We start from the raw sequence: 18,869 nt of genomic DNA, 5'->3' as shown, positions 1-18,869 counted from the left end.
TATTATAATGATATAGGATTTCAAAAGGAACCAAAATAATGACAGAAAAGTATCCAAAAAAATTACGAAAACTCGTGGCATCGAGGTCATAAAAGCAATAGTTAGAAGACAAAATCGCTATACAGATTAATATTGGCTGCAGTAAAAAAGATGGTGGTCCTGTCATTACTGAAAATGACATAGAAATTTAAAAAACAGGTTTAAGATCGGGTTATGTTCAAAAAAAAATTCAAAAATTATTTTGGTTGTCTAAAAAGCAACTAGATGTCCATTCAATGCACTAGAAAGGTTCAATTAATGCTCATTAGGGATGCTATTATACTTTTAGTCAACGATTTATGCTTGAGGACTTCACAAATTTAATGAAATCTCAATAAGAAAATCAAAATTTCATTAAAAATTACGAAAAGTCAGAGTAGAAGTCAAAAGATAACAATTGCGATCCCTCAAAAACGATATTTTAGTTCATTGGGCTTCTTTTGACTGTAAGTGAGGTGGTTTGTCATTTAAGGAAACTTGATATGGAAGGTGACTAGTCTATAAAGGATTTTAAAAACAAAAAATGCTAAAAGTTTTCTAAAAAGACAGCTCTCAAAGAGTATTCGAGTATTATTTTCACAGTTAACTTACGCATGAGACCAAAAACAGCATTTTTGTCGCGTTTCGGCTTTTACGAATGAAAAAATGTTTCATTTAGTACCGTGCAATGCAGTCTTGAATGATATTTTAAAAGAAAAAAATCTTAATTTGAACGAAAATTAAGCTCAAAGTGAACGAAGTCATGACAAATGTGTTCACACAAATATTTAAGCCTCGACAACTCCTCGGAAAAAAAACGAGAGCCAAAAAAATCTTTTTAATTCATAACTCTACGCTTGACGAGCTTTTTAATGATACCACTCACATTTCTTTACGATGTATGTATCGATCGGCCAAAATTGTCTGAACAAAAAGAACCCATTTGAGTATATAGTTCCTCTCCCCACAAGTGGGGTCGGAACAAATAGGCACAAGTTTAAGAAAACGTTATAAGAACTAATTGCGGTTTTATAAGACTAACTTCGAATTAGTTCTTATACTGTATTGGAATTTTCGGGGACTTTCAAAGTCAGCTCAAAAAAAGTAGATTGAAATTTAACAAAATTGATTCTGTAACAGCTGAACAGAAATTACTTCAGGATTAATAGTGGCCTCAATAAAGGTTGTTGTAGGTTTCGTGTGCTTGTCATCCATCATCCATAAGTTATTAATAAGACATCAGAATAAGTTTTATGGTTATGAAAATAAAAACAAAAACTGGCAAAAAGCAAAAACTCAATAGAAAAGTGAGAGAACAAATCGTCTAGGCCATTTAAACCATAAGCTTTTTTCTAACAAATTTCTCTTTGATCAATCGAACAATTATTCTAATCAAATAAGAACTATTAGTATTATGATAATGATATAGGATTTCAAAAAGAACCAAAATAATGACAGAAAAGTATCCAAAAAAATTACGAAAACTCGTGGCATCGAGGTCATAAAAGCAATAGTTAGAGGTCAAAATCGCTATACAGATTAATATTGGTTGCAGTAAAAAAGATGGTGGTCCTGTCATTACTGAAAATGACATAGAAATAAAAAAAATAGGTTTAAGATCGGGTTATGTTCAAAAAAAATTCAAAAATTATTTTGGTTGTCTAAAAGGCAACTAGATGTCCACTCAATGCACTAGAAAGGTTCAAGTAATACTCATTGAGGATCCTATTATACTTTTAGTCAACGATTTATGCATGAGGACTTCACAAATTTAATAAAATCTCAATAACAAAATCAAAATTTCATTAAAAATTACGAAAAGTCAGAGTAGAAGTCAAAAGATAACTATTGCGATCCCTCAAAAACGATATTTTAGTTCATTGGGCTTCTTTCGACTGTAGGTGAGGTGGTTTGTCATTCAAGGAATCTTGATATGGAAGGTGACTAGTCTATAAAGGATTTTAAAAACAAAAAATGCTAAAAGTTTTCTAAAAAGACAGCTCTCAAAGAGTATTCGAGTATTATTTTCACAGTAAACTTACGCATGAGACCAAAAACAGCATTTTTGTCGCGTTTCGGCTTTTACGAATGAAAAAATGTTTCATTTAGTAGCGTGCAATGCAGTCTTGAATGATATTTTATTAGAAAAAAATCTTAATTTGAACGAAAATTAAGCTCAAAGTGAACGAAGTCATGACAAATGTGTTCACACAAATATTTAAGCCTCGACAACTCCTCGGAAAAAAAACGAGAGCCAAAAAAATCTTTTTAATTCATAACTCTAGGCTTGACGAGCTTTTTAATGATACCACTCACATTTCTTTACGATGTATATATCGATCGGCCAAAATTGTCTGAACAAAAAGAACCCATTTGAGTATATAGTTCCTCTCCCCACAAGTGGGGTAGTGGGGTCGGAACAATTAGGCACAAGTTTAAGAAAACGTTATAAGAACTAATTGCGGTTTTATAAGACTAACTTCGAATTAATTCTTATACTGTTTTGGACTTTTCGGGGACTTTCAAAGTCAGCTCAAAAAAGTAGATTGAAATTTAACAAAATTGATTCTGTAACAGCTGAACAGAAATTACTTCAGGATTAATAGTGGCCTCAATAAAGGTTGTTGTAGGTTTCGTGTGCTTGAACGTTTCTTGTCAATTATGACGTTGTTTTAATCTTATCAAATCTCCATGCCTCAGAAAATCAACGAAAACCTGCACAAAACGTCAACTGGAATTTTAAATAAAACTTATTTTTGAAAGCTCTCGATCTTTTTTATCTTTAAAATTGAAAAATTTGTTTTTAAATCAGTGTATCAATAAGTTTCCTTTTTGTGACACGTTTGAAAACTGAAACGACGCTCTCAAGTATTAATCAGCTATGACACAAAAAGAAACGAAAAGACCTTAAATAACTGGCGTTAAATCGAAAAAATTGGTCGAAAATTATCCAAAGATGCAATTTTTTTGCTCAACTGACTGAGGAGCATTTTGTGGTTGCATTCTTAAAAATCAAAACCTCTGAGCTTTTTCACAGAATTTTTTCGATGTGCGAAATAGAACTGCCGCAAAATTTGGAGACGTTTGCTGCCGCTATTTTGCTTCTGTTCTACTAGTGTGTTTCTTAGCCTAATTAAAAAGTGCCTGTAGGATTGTTGTTTTGAAAAAATTAGATTTTGAAAAAAGCGAAAAAAAAATTTGCATATTTTAGAACAATGATTAAATCGAATTGGTAGTTAGTATACTCAGCTGCCTATTCCTAACAAATTTATATGTTTTTTGATGGATGAATTTTGCAAGCGTTGTCAGTTTTCAGTGTAGTTTTCCTTGATGAGTATGGTGATCTCCTTGTTTTATGCTACGACGTGTTTTCAAAATATCTCTCCATTGAGCAAAAAATTGGGTTCTGAGATTTTGGTTCTGAGATCCTAACACGCGATTTGGCGGAAAATTGCAAAAAGGCAAAAAAAAGTTTATGAAAATTTGACAGCTGTAATTTTGTTTCTTTCCACAACCATATGACGCGACCACAAAAGTCCTCCTAATTCTTAAAATGTCCAAATTTTAACTCCATTTCGTTTCGCTGCTTTTAAAAATTGGTTTTAGCTCGATGTGTGAGCGCTAGCTTTTTTTCTATGCAGTAACTTAAAAATGAAAGTTTGTAGTCTGGAATTGTGAAAGGACTTTTGTAAAAGTAGTTATATAGTTGCATTGAGTAATGGGTAGAACTGATGTTGCTCTTTTTAAAACAGTTTCCCGGGTCGAGAGGTCAGCGCCGTTTCAGCGCATTATTTTGTAAGAAATGCGCTGAATGCGCTGAAATTATGTAAGAAATGCGCTGAATGCGCTGAAATGTGGAGAAGGCGCTGAAAATTCAAAATTTCAGCGCATTTCTTACATAATTTCAACGCTTTTTCAGCATATTTCTTGCATAAGTTTCAGCACTTTTTCAGCGCATTTCTTACAAAGTTTCATCGCAAATTCAGCGCATCCGTAGAAAAAATTCAGCGCTTTTGAGAAAATTTAGAAGCAAAAAAATTTCAGCGCATTTCTTACAAAGTTTCAGCGCAAAATTCAGCGCATCCGTAGAAAAAATTCAGCGCTTTTGAGAAAATTTAGAAAAAAAAATTCAGCGCATTTCTTACAAAGTTTCAGCGCAAATTCAGCGCATCCGTAGAAAAAATTCAGCGCTTTTGAGAAAATTTAGAAAAAAATTCAGCGCATTTCTTACAAAGTTTCAGCGCAAATTCAGCGCATCCGTAGAAAAATTTCAGCGCTTTTGAGAAAATTTAGAAAAAAAAATTCAGCGCATTTCTTACAAAGTTTCAGCGCAAATTCAGCGCATCCGTAGAAAAAATTCAGCGCTTTTGAGAAAATTTAGAAGCAAAAAAATTTCAGCGCATTTACAAAATTTCAGCGCAGAATTCAGCGCATCCGTAGAAAAAATTCAGCGCTTTTGAGAAAATTTAGAAACAAAAAAATTTCAGCGCATTTCTTACAAAGTTTCAGCGCAAAATTCAGCGCATCCGTAGAAAAAATTCAGCGCTTTTGAGAAAATTTAGAAAATAAAATTCAGCGCATTTCTTACAAAGTTTCAGCGCAAATTCAGCGCATCCGTAAGTCAACAAATGTTCCGGGCTCAAATATCCAGGTTTACCGAGACAATTCCGTGTCTACTGAGGCTTAACTATGCATTCATGTGTTTGTTTGTTCTTTTCTACAATAATGATTACCTATTAGAGATAATTTTTTCAATAGTTTCTAACTTTTGTGAGAATGTGAGAGTCTCTCCCGTCTGCGCCAATGCTGACGTCGTCGCCATGCACTGCGAAATCCACTTGGAATCGTCTCAAATCAGACACGCTAACACTGAAATGAAACTTAGACATTGATTAACTAACAGGGAGTAAATTAATAACCAACAAGAAAGCATTTATGGAAACAAGAAACAAGGAAGCAAATATACTTCGATATTTTGGGAGGTTTAAATTTGCTACAAGCGGCCTTTCATTGCAAAAATAAACTAAATAAGTCGAAGCTGTATACTCCGATTAAATAAACATTTCACAGTTCAGAGAAGTTGATGTAAGATTTGCGGTGAATGGCAGTGGAAATAATCATTATTCACTGCAAGTTGTCCCCATCTTCTAGCGGTGAATGCGGTTTCCAAGGGTAAACTTTTTGAAAAAAAAATATTTCGTTTTTAGTGGTGAAAGTTATTTTCACCCCATACACCGGATTTCTTCTGCAATACAAGCGCCAGAACCTCTGGCGTCTGAATTACTGTCACATCTTCTTAAACTACGGTCTTTATCGATATAATGAAAACATGGCCGCTTAAAATCGCAACTCTTACAACAATTCACAGCTACAAGATTTGCTGTAATCTTTGCCGTGAATTGTCGTAAGCCGTGATCTGCAACTTTCAGAGGTGATTTTTTTCTCACCGCGCTCAAAGCAATTCTAATATTTCTTACCATTTTTGAGAGTTTACGTCAAGTTTTTGTGGTGAAAACAAAATTCTGAAAAAAAACTATCCACTGCACATCGAATTTATAATCAGTTAGGTATAAAGTTGTATGCATTTATCAATTATCTCTGAAAATCCTGCCTACTTGTATAGCTAAGAGCTTTCTCTTGAAAATTTCCCTTGTTGTCTTGGTGTACCAAAAACAGTGTACTCTTAACATCGTAATGCACACTCTGAAACAAGAAACGAAGTTCTCCACTTGGAATCTTTGCAGAGATTAAGAAATGAAAAATATTTGAAACACATAGCGTCAAACAAATCAAGAGAATAGGCATATCTCCCAATTGGTAAAGTTAACGCTGGAATAGAGAGGACAACAAACCACATCAAACGGCTTATGATGGCTCCGTAACTCAGCTCAAAAAATGGATTGTATGTTGAGGGAGTCAACCCAACAAAAGGAAATAAATTCAAAACTCAAGGTCGATTAGCAGAATTAAATGGAGGTCTCAGAACTAATCGAACACCAAAATGAATAGCACTTCAGGTTTCAACCCGAAACAAAGTTCTTCAAAGTCAAACATCCAAAAAAGATTAAATTCGTCTGTTGTCGTTACCCTTGTCTCAGTCAGGAACAAGAATAACTGCGTCACTTACCGTCGTATTTGGCTTGAATTTTTACCAATTCAGTTTCGAAAATATTTACTGTTAGAATATCGATCAAACTATAGTCTTAAACTTAGTGAGAATTAGAAAGAAAGTTTAACTTACCAGATTAGAAAGACAAAAGCAAATTGATTTTAATCAGAGAATTTATATAAATGAATCGTCAAGAAATGGTGCTTAGAATCAATATTCGGTTCAAATTGGTGAATCTAGATAACTAATATTGGAGTGAGATTAATTGATGTAAAATCTTCCCAGCATGTATTAAATGATTATGATATCTCCGGAAGTGGGAATGAATTCTTAGAAAAGTGCAAATGCATTCCATTTATGGTTCCCTTTGCGACTGATTTGCAGAAGCAAACCATATTGGGTAACCCTTGCGAGCCCCACTATAAATCATGGTGCTAAGATTAGTTTTGTATCTTAACTTTCTCGCACTGATAATGGGTATATATACAGCTGATTTTTGAGTCCTTTTCAATCCCCAAAATCAAATTACCATCTTGATCTAATAATCAAATCTCTCCTGTAAATCTCTAAATTTTACTGTAAAATATCATTCTTGTTATTCTTTTATTTTGAGAAATTAATTTTTTCTACTTAGTTAAAAAACGCTTTTTATTCCGCTTGCGAAAACCCATAACCCAACAGGTTATGGGCTCAGCAATTTTCTAAGTCTAAAAACTAATTTCTAAAACAAAATTTATTTGTTGTTGACAGTCATAATCCTTTTCTGCTTAGTACCTTCTCTTTTCACAGCTGTTTTGCCTGCACAAACTACGATGGATCAACGGACAGTGAAGCTGCTGACCTACACAGGAAAGGCACATGATTTTCCAATCTGGAGCACAAGATTTGTGGCAATGATGCAGACGAGGGGACTCTACAAATCACTACTTGGGACAGAGGAGCGACCAAACGAGCCTGCACCACTAGCCAATGGGGCGAGCAATGATGAAAAGAAGAACCACAAGGTGCTGAAGGATGCATATGAGAAGGAAGTTGCACACATCAAAGAGAAACGGAACAATGTGTGGTGCCATCTGGCACTGACGCTAGATGCAACAACCCTCATGCTAACGAGACATGACTGTGTGGGAGATGACGGCATCGGAGATGGAGCAAAGGCTTGGAAGCTTTTGCAAGAGATTTCAGAGTGTGGAGACGCCGACAGTGGTGACTTTGGTGGCACAGCTTGCTCGACTGCAGCTCGAGGATGCTGAGGGTATGGATAGTTTCCTCATCAGAGGACAATAGTTATTCACAAGGCTACAAGAAGCAGGGGAAGCAGTCTCAGAGACCCTCTTCAACGCCTTGGTCCTCAATGGTCTGCCAATGAGGTATGAAAGTTTTGTTATACAGGAAAGCTTTAACCCGGCAACGAACTTCACAGAGTTGAGGAAAAGGCTGCAGAACTTCCATGAGAGCACAGCACAGAGGCACAAGGGACAAAGTGGTTCAGTGGCACTGGCAGTGAAGCGATACTTCAAGAAGGCACCCAAGGAAGGAAACTGCTTTGTTTGTGGTATCCCTGGACACTTTGCCAAGGACTGCAGGAGGAAGGAGACAACACAATGCAGCAAGTGTGGTGAGAAGGGTCACCTAAACAGGGCATGCAAGAGACAAAGAGATGGAGGCAAACAAGAGTCAGTGGCAATGGGTCCAACATTGGCTTCACCAGACGAAGAATACTGGGCAGCTCTTACCCAGTGGAAGACAGCAGGCACGCTAGTGGACAGTGGTTGTACAGATCACATAGTGACGAATATCGACGCGTTCCTGGACTTTGTTGCCATTCAATCAGTGGTCAGATATCCCAATGGAGAGGCTTCCAGAGTGGTGGGCAGAGGCTGTGTGAGGATCAGCATACCCTCAAACAAAGGGGAATTCCAATGCAAACTCAAAAATGTGTTGTGTGTGCCGGACTATTCTTCAAACCTCCTATCCGTCCCAAGATGCACAGAGTAGGGACATAGCTTCACTTTCGAGAAAGGAAACAGCTGCATGAAAAAACAGAAAGGAACTCGGGTAAAACTAATAATAATTTGTTTTACTTACCCTGCAGCGTTCTAGAATTCAAGATGAGTTCCATTAGCGTGAAACTTGACAGTGCAAGGAAGTGGAACAGACGATTGGGTCATTTGAATCAAGCGGATGTGGTCAGGAGTGCACCAGAGACAGTGGGGGAACTCGATTATGTATGCAACATGTGTCCATTGGCCAAGATAACAAAGACTCCAGTACCAAGAGTGGCAGCGACCCAAGCAGAAGAAAAGCTGGAGAGAGGGTTCACAGACGTGATGGGACCTTTCAGAGTAGAGTCACTGTCAGGGTTCCGGTTCTGCATTGTGTTTGCAGACCAGTACACGAAGTTTGTGTTTGTGGACTTGCTTAAGGCAAAGAGTGAACCACTGGCCAGCCTGAAGAAACTTGTTCTCAGTGTGGGGACGCCCAAGAAGCTGAGGCAGGACAATTCGAAGGAGTTTCTGTCAGAGCAGTTCAAGACACACTGCTTAGATGCAGGCATACTACAGGAGAGGACCATACCAGAGACTCCAAAACAGATTGGGTTAGCTGAGAGGTGCAACAGGACACTGCTGGAGATGGCAAGATGTTTGCTAATTGACTCAGGAGTTCACAAGATGATGTGGAGAGCAGCAATTCTTCACGCAGCAAGGATCAGAAACTTGGTGGTAAGACAAGGAGAAGCAAAATGCTCAGCAGAGCTGATGAAAGGTATAAAACCTAAGCTTCCAATTAGTAACTTATCTATTTTTGGTTGCACAGTCTTCATGAGGAAGCAGGACAGAGATGTCAGCAAACTTGAACCCAAGGCACTGGAAGGAAAGATTGTGGGTTACACAGAAGGAGACAACGGATACCTTTTGTACGTACCCAACACACGCAGGGCTGTGGCATTTAGAGATGTGATCATCAAGGAGTCCGAAGTGGGACCAATCCCTGACAACACAGAGACGCCCGACCTACTAGATGAGAGTCACATCAACTGGGGATCTGGCACCGAGATGATGGCCATCAAGACGATGGCAACGAAGAGGAGCAGGGCACATTTGCTGCAATAAAGGAAGAATGGCATGACGAAGAGAGCGTGAACACTCAAGAAACGACACTGAGACGAGATGCCTCAGATGTTGGGGAAGCAGCACTGGATGAAGAATCTACTGCAACAAGAGGGAGTCTCAGAGCTTCTGAGTCACTGGAAGACAGTGAAACCGAGGACTTCCCACAGACAGTTGGCTTCTTTGAAGAGGCACTGGAGCAAGCGAACAGGGCAGAGCCCAGACGAGGGACACGAGCAAGGAATGTTCCCCAATTTTTTGGAGAAGTCAGGACCCATCTTGTTGTGACTGAGGGTAACTATGTGAAACCCAAAACAGTCTACGAAGCCAGCAAGCTGACGAATGGGACGAGTGGTACCGGGCAATGAATGACGAGGTCAAGGCACTCCAAGACAACAAGACTTGGGACCTAGTGAGATCACCCACAGACAGGGACGTCATACCGGGCAAATGGGTCTACAAAGTGAAATAGGGACCCAGTGGTCAAGTCGACAAATACAAAGCACGCTATGTGGCGAAAAGCTTCAAATAAGTGGAAGGACTGGACTCCTTTGAAACTTTTGCGCCTACCTGTAAGCCAGAGACATTCAGGATTCTACTTCAGCTATCAGCGAAGCAGGGCCATGTGATGCACCAGTTTGATATCAAGACTCGTTCCTGCACTCAGCAATCAAGGAAGAAGTGTATATGGAACAGCCACAGGAGTTTGTAAAACGCGGATCAGATAGGGAGAAGTTAGTATGTCGACTAAATAGATCAATTTATGGTTTGAAACAGGCTGCCAACAACTGGTACAAAGAACTGGCAAACTTCCTACTGAGACAAGGGTTCACCAGAAGCAGGAACGATCACTGCTTGTTCGCAAGATCAGAGGCAGAGGATCACACCTTCGTCTTGGTCTTGGTTGACGACAACATAGTAGCATCAAGAAGTATGACAGTGATCTCCGATGTCAAGAAGGCACTAGAGGCAACATTTCACATAGAAGACAGAGGGAGACTACACTGGTTTCTGGGCCTTAGAATCAGACAAGAAGAGGGCAAAGTCACAGTCGACCAAGAACTCTACATAGAAACAATGCTTGAGCAGTTTCAAATGGATCAATGCAAACCCTCAAGAACTCCAGCTGATTTGAATTTGAAACTTCAGACAGCACAGAACGGAGACGAAGAAGTGAACCAGAGGATCTACAGAAAATTGGTGGGATCACTTCTTTATCTGGCCAAACAGACGAGGCCAGACATCATGTTCACAGTCAACATTCTGTCCAGGCACATGAACGCACCTACCAATCAACACTGGCTATGCGGAAAACGACTTCTGCGCTATCTTCAAGGTTCAAAAGGTTTAAAACTTACTTACACAAAAGAGGCTAGTTATGATTTAGTGGGGAAAGTGATACAGACTGGTCTGGAGATGTGAATGACAGAAAATCAGCAACGTGCTATTACTTCAAGCTCAACGGACGTGGCGCAGCACTCAGCTGGGCTGTCAAGAAGCAGGCCACAGTTGCTCTTTCTTCATCAGAAGCAGAATATCAGGGCATGGCAGCAGCAGTTCAGGAAGTACTCTACCTGAAGCAACTTCTAGAGGAATTTGGCTCCCAACAGAAACGTCCAATAGCAATTGAAAAGGACAACCAAAGTTGTATCAGACTTTGCCAAAACCCAGTCATGCACATCGAGACAAAGTTTCACTTCATTCGGGACAAGATGGAGAATGGGACTATTTCAATTCATTATGTTCCTACAGACAAAATCGCAGCGGACATCTTCACAAAGTCCTTACCCGTTCCGAAAGTGGAAATATTCAGAGCAGTTTTGATGGGAACAGACTCTACGCAATCAGCTCAAGTCTGAGGGGGGGTGTTACAATAACGATCAAACTATAGTCTTAAACTTAGTGAGAATTAGAAAGAAAGTTTAACTTACCAGATTAGAAAGACAAAAGCAAATTGATTTTAATCAGAGAATTTATATAAATGAATCGTCAAGAAATGGTGCTTAGAATCAATATTCGGTTCAAATTGGTGAATCTAGATAACTAATATTGGAGTGAGATTAATTGATGTAAAATCTTCCCAGCATTATATTAAATGATTATGATATCTCCGGAAGTGGGAATGAATTCTTAGAAAAGTGCAAATGCATTCCATTTATGGTTCCCTTTGCGACTGATTTGCAGAAGCAAACCATATTGGGTAACCCTTGCGACCCCCACTATAAATCATGGTGCTAAGATTAGTTTTGTATCTTAACTTTCTCGCACTGATAATGGGTATATATACAGCTGATTTTTGAGTCCTTTTTCATCTCTAAAATCAAATCACCATCTTGATCTAATAATCAGATCTCTCCTGTAAATCTCTAAATTCTACTGTAAAATATCATTCTTGTTATTCTCTCATTTTGAGAATTTAATTTTTTTTACTTAGTTAAAAGACGATTTTTATTCCGCTTGCGAAAACCCAAAACCCAACATTTACAATACCGTTTCGTCATTCCGCCGTATGGTTGTGAATGGCAATGCCCTTTCTGTATGACAATAAGGAGGCTCGGTAATGTGCGTTCGCACAAAATGTTTCGACCCCGCTCATCCACATTTTTGGCTTAATTGTCTACCAATGTGGAAGAGGTAGAACCAAAAAACAACAAGAAATGTTATTTACATTAAAAACTCATTTTTTTGAAAAACAAACAAATAATTGAAAACAAAGTCAAAATTGCAACTTTTTGAAAACACAAAAAAATAATTTAAAAAACACAAATACTTAATAACAAAGTCAAAATAGCGTCAAATAAATTTCTAAAAAAATTGGTTTGTACTTCACTAGAAAAAATGAGACCCGTCATTTCTGCGATCCGATAACAAGTAGACAAAAAAGAACGACCAAGTTAAAAATACGTTTATTTTTTTCCAAAACAATTGAAATCAAATAAAGAAAACCAATAGATAAGAAGCGAAACTTTAAATAAGTTTATTTATAAGTTCATTCATACCTCCATCAGAAGACATAGAGAACTGTCGCTAACCACAATATGTCGTACAGCTACAAAAACGAGATCAAAAACAAAAACTCAATGAAAATTTGTGTTGTCGACGCCGTTAAAACCATAATCTATTCAATGAAGAAATACGATATATTTAATTGCGTCTCCGTTGGACACCGATAACGTAATATGCGATCTCTGTATAATGGCACAAATTAACAACTAGACAAAAATATAAAAAGGAGAAAGTTAAAAAAAAATCTATTTCGTAAAAGAGATTAAGATCAAGTCAGAAATCAACTAAAATAAAAAAATCAAAAAAACCAAGTTCACGTATTTCTCCAAAAAACCGAGGAGATCTATTATTTTTCAGAATATGTCATACGTCAACAAACAGAACGCCGAATACAAAAAACAATCAAAAATTAAATTGAATTTTTGCGAAAAATCGATGTCGAAATCGTTTGAACCATAAGCGATACATTAAAAACAATAGTTATTTTCAGTTATTTTTTTCCTGGACACCAATAAGGTGATATGTGACTTTTAATTTGTGAGAAATGTAACAATTAGAGAAAAAGGAACGCCAAACTGTAAAGATAATAAATGCGTCTATATTTTATTAAAATTTTTGATTTTAAAATCGTGATGAAATTTAGCTATCACCTGAAGTCAGTGAATAAGGTTCCTTGGTTTATCTCTAGGAAGCCGCTAACATCTGCTTTTGTCCAGAAGCTTTCGCATATTTACAAAAAACGACAAACAGATATATAAGCAAAAAATTTTAAAAAATTCTATTAATTTCTGCTAGAAGACGGTTTCGAAGTCGTTAAAACCATTACATATTTACCAAGCAAATACACATTATCAAGTGTATTTGCTTTTTAAACACCAACATCTGTTATTTTAACTATAAATTAACTGATCAGGCAAGAAAAAGAACCTCAAAAATGGAAAAATATCCAAAATGTTTGTGAAAACTTTTAATATCAAAGCCAAAAAACTATTACTTAAAACCACAAAAATTTCAAGCGGCGCCTATACATGGAATGCATTTTATATGGAGCACAGATATATATATATATATATATATATATATATATATATATATATATGTGTGTAAGTGTGTGTGTGTGTGTGTGTGTGTGTGTGTGTGTGTTTGTGTGTGTGTGTGTGTGTGTGTGTGTGTAAATTTTATAGACGATATTCAAGAGATGTCCATAAAATTTAAAACTTTTAAAAAGAGACACGCGAGAACAATAAGTTCTAAATCTCAAAACAATTTAAGGAATTCACAATACTTGAACGAACAGGACATCGAATATGTCGATCATAACTTATATTTTTCATGATAAATTATTGCTCATAATTGACAAAAAACAACAAAATGGCTGACAATTTGGCAAATTTTTAGAACAATTTTGAATACATGTAACTTGATTTAAAATTCGAAGTTGTTCCTCTGTCGAATTTAAAACAATCTGAACATGTCGTGAGCACAAATCAAAAAACAATATCTGATGTAAATTTCTTGAACCTCAATATAGTTAGCACAAAAATTATCACTATCAGCTGGGTACATAAAACACCTGTTTCTAAATAATTATTTCTCAAACCTGTATGGAGCGTCCTCTATGACGTCATCGACCCATTTGATAGCCCGGACAATTTGGATTCTCTCAGACCAAGAGTAGAGTGGTTCCCCTTTGCACCTTCTGATCTCATCGTCCGAATGTGTCGCAGCCACCAAATCACCTTATTCATAATCACAAGTCTATGAGATAAACCTCCACGGAAAAACCCCACCTAACTTTATATAGGAAAAAAAAACCAAGGAAATGAACCCCCATGGAAATAAACCCCCGTTTTAAATCTAAATATGGTCATGATAATTTGTTCGGTTGGGTTGTGATAGTTTCATATCAGGTCCCATGGCCCGCGAGGCATGGTCAAACGCGGTAAATGTGTAGCTCGTTAAAAGTCAATTGGGGGGTTTATTTCCTGTCTAAATTGAAAACCGTGATCACGTCTATTTTTGGGACTCACATCACATTACATCACATGAAACCCGCCCGTTTTTACGCTAGCTTCCTTTATCTGTGTCGCCAATCTTTTGCATCATAAATCATGGTGTATATTTCAATTTAAAACGAATCGTTTTCCTCATTATTTTTTTACTACTTTTTCGCACTTAATTTCTGCTTGCTTATTATAATACGAGTATTCTTTTAGCACCCAATTTTGTTTAGCAGTCACGCATCTATGCATGTCAGAAATTATCAAGTAGCTCGAAAAGCTTCCACTAACCTTCAAAGCGTTGCCAATTAAAAAATAATGCCTCGTAGAAGGCCAATGAAGAGTGCCATTAAAAGACACAAACAACTAAATTAAGTAAAAACAAAACGCATGAATTACGACCAAACCTCAATTACGATCCAACCTCAATGGATTACGACCAAACCCCATTTATTTCTTTTTGAAAGAAAACCTTGATAACAAAGCCAAAAAACTAAAATAAACAAATTGAATTGCATTCCATTTACGCAGACAAACTATAGAGCTGTTTTCATCGATGGCAATTAAAATGTAGACAATAAAAAAACAAAAAGGGAAAATTTAAAATACGTTTTTACTATTTGAAATCAATTAATTTCAAAGTCATGAAAAATATTAGCTATCAACCGAAATCAGCAAAGTGCTTCAATAAGACATCCATAGCAGACCAATGAAACTTGTCTTTATCCGTAATTTAAAACAACTTTCAAAAGAACAAAAACAGGCAAAAGTACAAAATTTATTCAATGTTTGTGAGAAAACTGTGTCGAAGCCTTGCAAATCATATTCTCTTCAATAAAAACATTAAATACGACCAATTACGCTTTCTGTCAACAGCATTAATATGATATTTGAACTGTTTTCAATGTGAGAATTTGAGAAGGCAGCAAAAGGAACAAAAAAAATAAAATTGTTCAAAAACAAAAAAAAAATACGAAAATTTACATCCCAAAAGCCAAAAAACCATTAGTAAATGATAAAAACAGCAATTAAAACAATTTTTCAATTCATTTGCAAGATCAAGCAACCTCTCTTATTGTTGAGACTACGCTATAATGTGACAGAAAAGTTGAAGCTCTTGGAAATTTTTTTTTAAAAAAAAAACAATTTTTTCTGTGAAAAACAAAACTTTTATAACCATAGGTCGTAGCAATAATCATTCAACTAAAAAATACTAAATCGATTGGTATTTATGTGCATGTAAATCTGTAATTAATATGAAAAAGGAAACAGGCAAGATTATTTTTAAAACCATCAAACCATTAAAATCCAAATAGTTTTTGAATTGCAAAATTTCACAAAAAGACCACAAAACTAGCTAATATATCAGCAAAATTGATGAAATTTGAATGGTTATTTTTTGGGTTATATTATCAAAAAACATTAATTATCAACTGAAAGCCTTTAATAGCTTCACTAATGGGGGATCCTTAGATAGCGAAAAAGACCTCTGATTACTTAGAATCAAACCGTATAAAGAAAAAGGTCAGCAAACTTGGTAAAATTCAAGAATTCAAGAAAAATTTAGGAAAACTTTTTTGGAGACAAAAAAACGCTTTTTTCCAGAAAACACAATATTCATTTGTCGGGCCTCAGTTGATCATAAATGGAAATTGATTGAACATGTAAATGAAAACCGACCTGTCTGTGACTGGGACAAAAATAATCCAAAAAAAATATAAGAAAAGATAGAGCCAAAATACAATCCGAATCCTTTTGCAAAAGTCAACAATGAGACCAAAAATGGCTTTGCTATGGCTGAGCGGCTGTTAAAAACCGTCATTGTTCCAAATATTGCGTAAAATATTTTCTGGCAAATGAAAATCGTAATATATCAAAAATTTGATGCAATTTCGATAAAGAGTGATTGAAATTCGAAAAGTCCCCCATATTGTTAGTTCCAGAGCATTTTCTTGGGATTAGGAGGGGAAAATAACCCACCAAATAGCCGAATACCCTTTAAGTGGAATTGGGGACCGCTGAAAAGGGGGTCCGCGATTGCTCTTAAACTGATATTCGGCTTTCTAAACTGTAGCCCGAGTAATATTGTCGTAAAGTATAGCACAGCTAGGGGGCGATTCTCTACTAGGTACCAAGGTGGGGTGGGGGGGGGGAGGGGTGGATAAAAATATGCCTGTTCCGTGTCCTCCACCCGGTAGACCTACCTCCGAACTCCTTTGCCTGTCGGAGTGCATTCGCGTGTCCATAATGGAAAAGATCGAAGCATCCATCGAGCAAGAGACGTTCATTTCTGGATACTTTTGAAGTCCATTCCTGATCAATAACAGCGTCCATAACTCAAGTAGTATTACGATTCAATGATCAAAAATTTGTAGGTCATTCACGGCGCTAAGAAAACAAGCAGACGTATAAAGATGTAGAACTTGGCGCCACTAAGGCATCCCTAGTGATGAGCGGATTCAAATCTTGCAAGAATCTTGCAAGATGATTCAAAACTTTCAAGATTCTTGCAAGAATCTTGCAAGATATCAATCAAGGCAAAAAAATAAATCGGGGTACAAATGACTTACGGGCCACTATGACAATGGCCCGTAAGTCATGATCACCCGCCCTGGATTACTAGATTACAAAATAGTTAGGTTGTGTTGAATGTAGGCTAATAGAACACATTCTTTTTCTATTAGGAATTTTGACCGTCAGGGGTTCAGCCAACAAAGTATAAAAGAAAAAGTTTAGGCAACGCCTAATTCTGATTGGCCGACAAACCTGATAATTAAAATTATCGCTAGTTCGTCAAACACACTTGTACGCGGTCGGGTTTTCGGCTTAAGTTCTCCCTTTTTCATTGTCGGCTAAACAATTGTCGGTCAGTTCGGCGATCACCGTTTCTTTGACAAAACTGCAATGTATTCTACGTTAATACACGTCTGCTTGAAAAGTCGTTCACCTTTGATAGTTTGGATCTAAATGTTGTTGGAAATCCCGTAAAATATTGTAAATTTTGCCTTCAAATGAACGAATGATAAATCGTTGGGTAAATGTTCGCACTAAGGTTCCAAGAGGCTAACGGTACTAACAAGTGAAATAATCCTGTATTTGAGCAGAACTTCAAAGAATGCCCTGCGAATTCATACATAAGCTACTTTGTTAATCAGAAGATTCATACAGAAATTCCTAAATAGATTTAATTTGAGAATTTGGTTGAATTAGACTACAAAGAACAATTATATTAAAGTGTGTTAAAGAACAACTTAACAACAGTCTCGTATATGAGATAAAATTTATTTGTATTAAGACTCCATTGTATTATCAGATTAAAAAGTGAAATTATGAGATTGTAGATCCTCTCCGTTACCCCCCCCCCCCCCCAACATAATTTTACACCATCTGTTTATATATGTTATATATAGCCTATGAATGGCTTTCAATACTATTTACATATACATATACGAAAATGCGCTTTTTCAAAATACCACAACAGCGAAGTTTTGGAAATATTGCATGTATGACAACATACTTGAATATAATGTAAGCAATAACCCGAAATACCAAATTTGGTTATTATTGTCTATATATGCACGCTTCAAATTCTTCAAATTTTCGAGCATTCACAAAGAGCAAAATGAAACTTTTTGCAGGAGGTGCAAGTCGACTGATATACGTGGCTGTACACGTGAGTGATGCTTTGTTATTTATTAATAGATCCGAAATGGACCTATCATAGAAATATAATTGTAAAATAGCCTAATTGAAAATTGTAAATTGTAAATTTAAAAAAAAATGTCTTAAAGTGGTGACAAGTAGCACAGCAGAGTTTCGAGAACGGGAAACGTAATAATCTCAGCTAGAGAATGAACGTCAAAGCCCTTTTTTCTATAAGATTTTTGCAAAACAAGTTTTTAACTTAAAAATTTCTGTCTCTTTGATTACATTTTACCTTTTATTCATTTTTGCACCTCAAACCTCCTAAAACAACTTTTTAGTTTCCTTTGACTCTGGTCATTAAGTTACTCTTTTGAGCGACATTTAGTCATTATAGCTTAATTTTGAAGAGTCAGAGGCTTTTTAAAATTTAAATTGAGCCAAACTGACAGACTTTTATCCGTGGCCAAAATGACAGCGGATGAAAGAACTCAAGATGAAGGCAACTTTTTTGCCATAGGAAATAAGAGAAGAAGATTGTGGAAACAAATTCCAATCGATAACGTAAGAGCAATAATTATTTCAATCAATCCCAGAACATCACATATACAGTTTGCAACAAAACTTAGATAGAATTTTACTGCAATAGGGATCCAGTATAACAGAGAAATAAGAAATAAAACAGCACATTTAATTCAGCCAGAAGAGCTGGATTCTAGAGAATGCCTTACGCTGACTCTTAAATTAAATCAAACCTTTCCCAAGGCCCTTGCAAATGCTAGATACACACTCCCAAAACATAAACCTCAATCCTAAGTTGTATTTGTAAACGCTCACCACAACATTAGTGGAATGAGATGGAAGATAAACTTTTGAACAACAACGAAAAGAAAGTTAACGAGGTCGCAAGATTAACAAGTGGAGAAGTTTGTTAAGCAAGAGAGTTAATACGATCCGCTACGGTTTCCCGTAGTCAAGAACGTG

The 18,869-nt window shown here is 36.5% G+C and overlaps 1 protein-coding gene across 12 annotated transcripts in view; it reads right to left on the bottom strand.

The window, feature by feature from the left end:
• LOC142344533 (ethanolamine-phosphate cytidylyltransferase-like) overlaps window positions 1-18,869 on the bottom strand; it is a 66,457-nt gene that overhangs the window by 33,425 nt on the left and 14,163 nt on the right. For 4 of the 12 annotated variants that reach the window (XM_075396285.1, XM_075396287.1, XM_075396289.1 and 1 more), the window contains exons 2-4: window positions 17,191-17,333; window positions 16,448-16,631; window positions 13,844-13,982 (exon numbers count right to left, since the gene is read on the bottom strand). In XM_075396285.1, coding sequence (XP_075252400.1) covers window positions 13,844-13,982; window positions 16,448-16,577 — 269 coding nt within the window. In that variant the 5' untranslated portion in view covers window positions 16,578-16,631; window positions 17,191-17,333. Of the gene's footprint in view, window positions 1-13,843; window positions 13,983-16,447; window positions 16,632-17,190; window positions 17,418-17,760; window positions 17,778-18,869 lie in introns of those variants that run through there. The other 8 variants (XM_075396280.1, XM_075396282.1, XM_075396281.1 and 5 more) reach the window with 4 other exon arrangements.

This window comes from Convolutriloba macropyga, chromosome 8 (genome assembly GCF_964194025.1).
Source record: "Convolutriloba macropyga chromosome 8, txConMacr16.3, whole genome shotgun sequence".
NCBI lineage: Eukaryota > Metazoa > Xenacoelomorpha > Acoela > Convolutidae > Convolutriloba > Convolutriloba macropyga.
The sequence above is the reverse complement of the archived record's forward strand: the minus strand, read 5'-3'. Positions and strand labels throughout refer to the sequence as shown.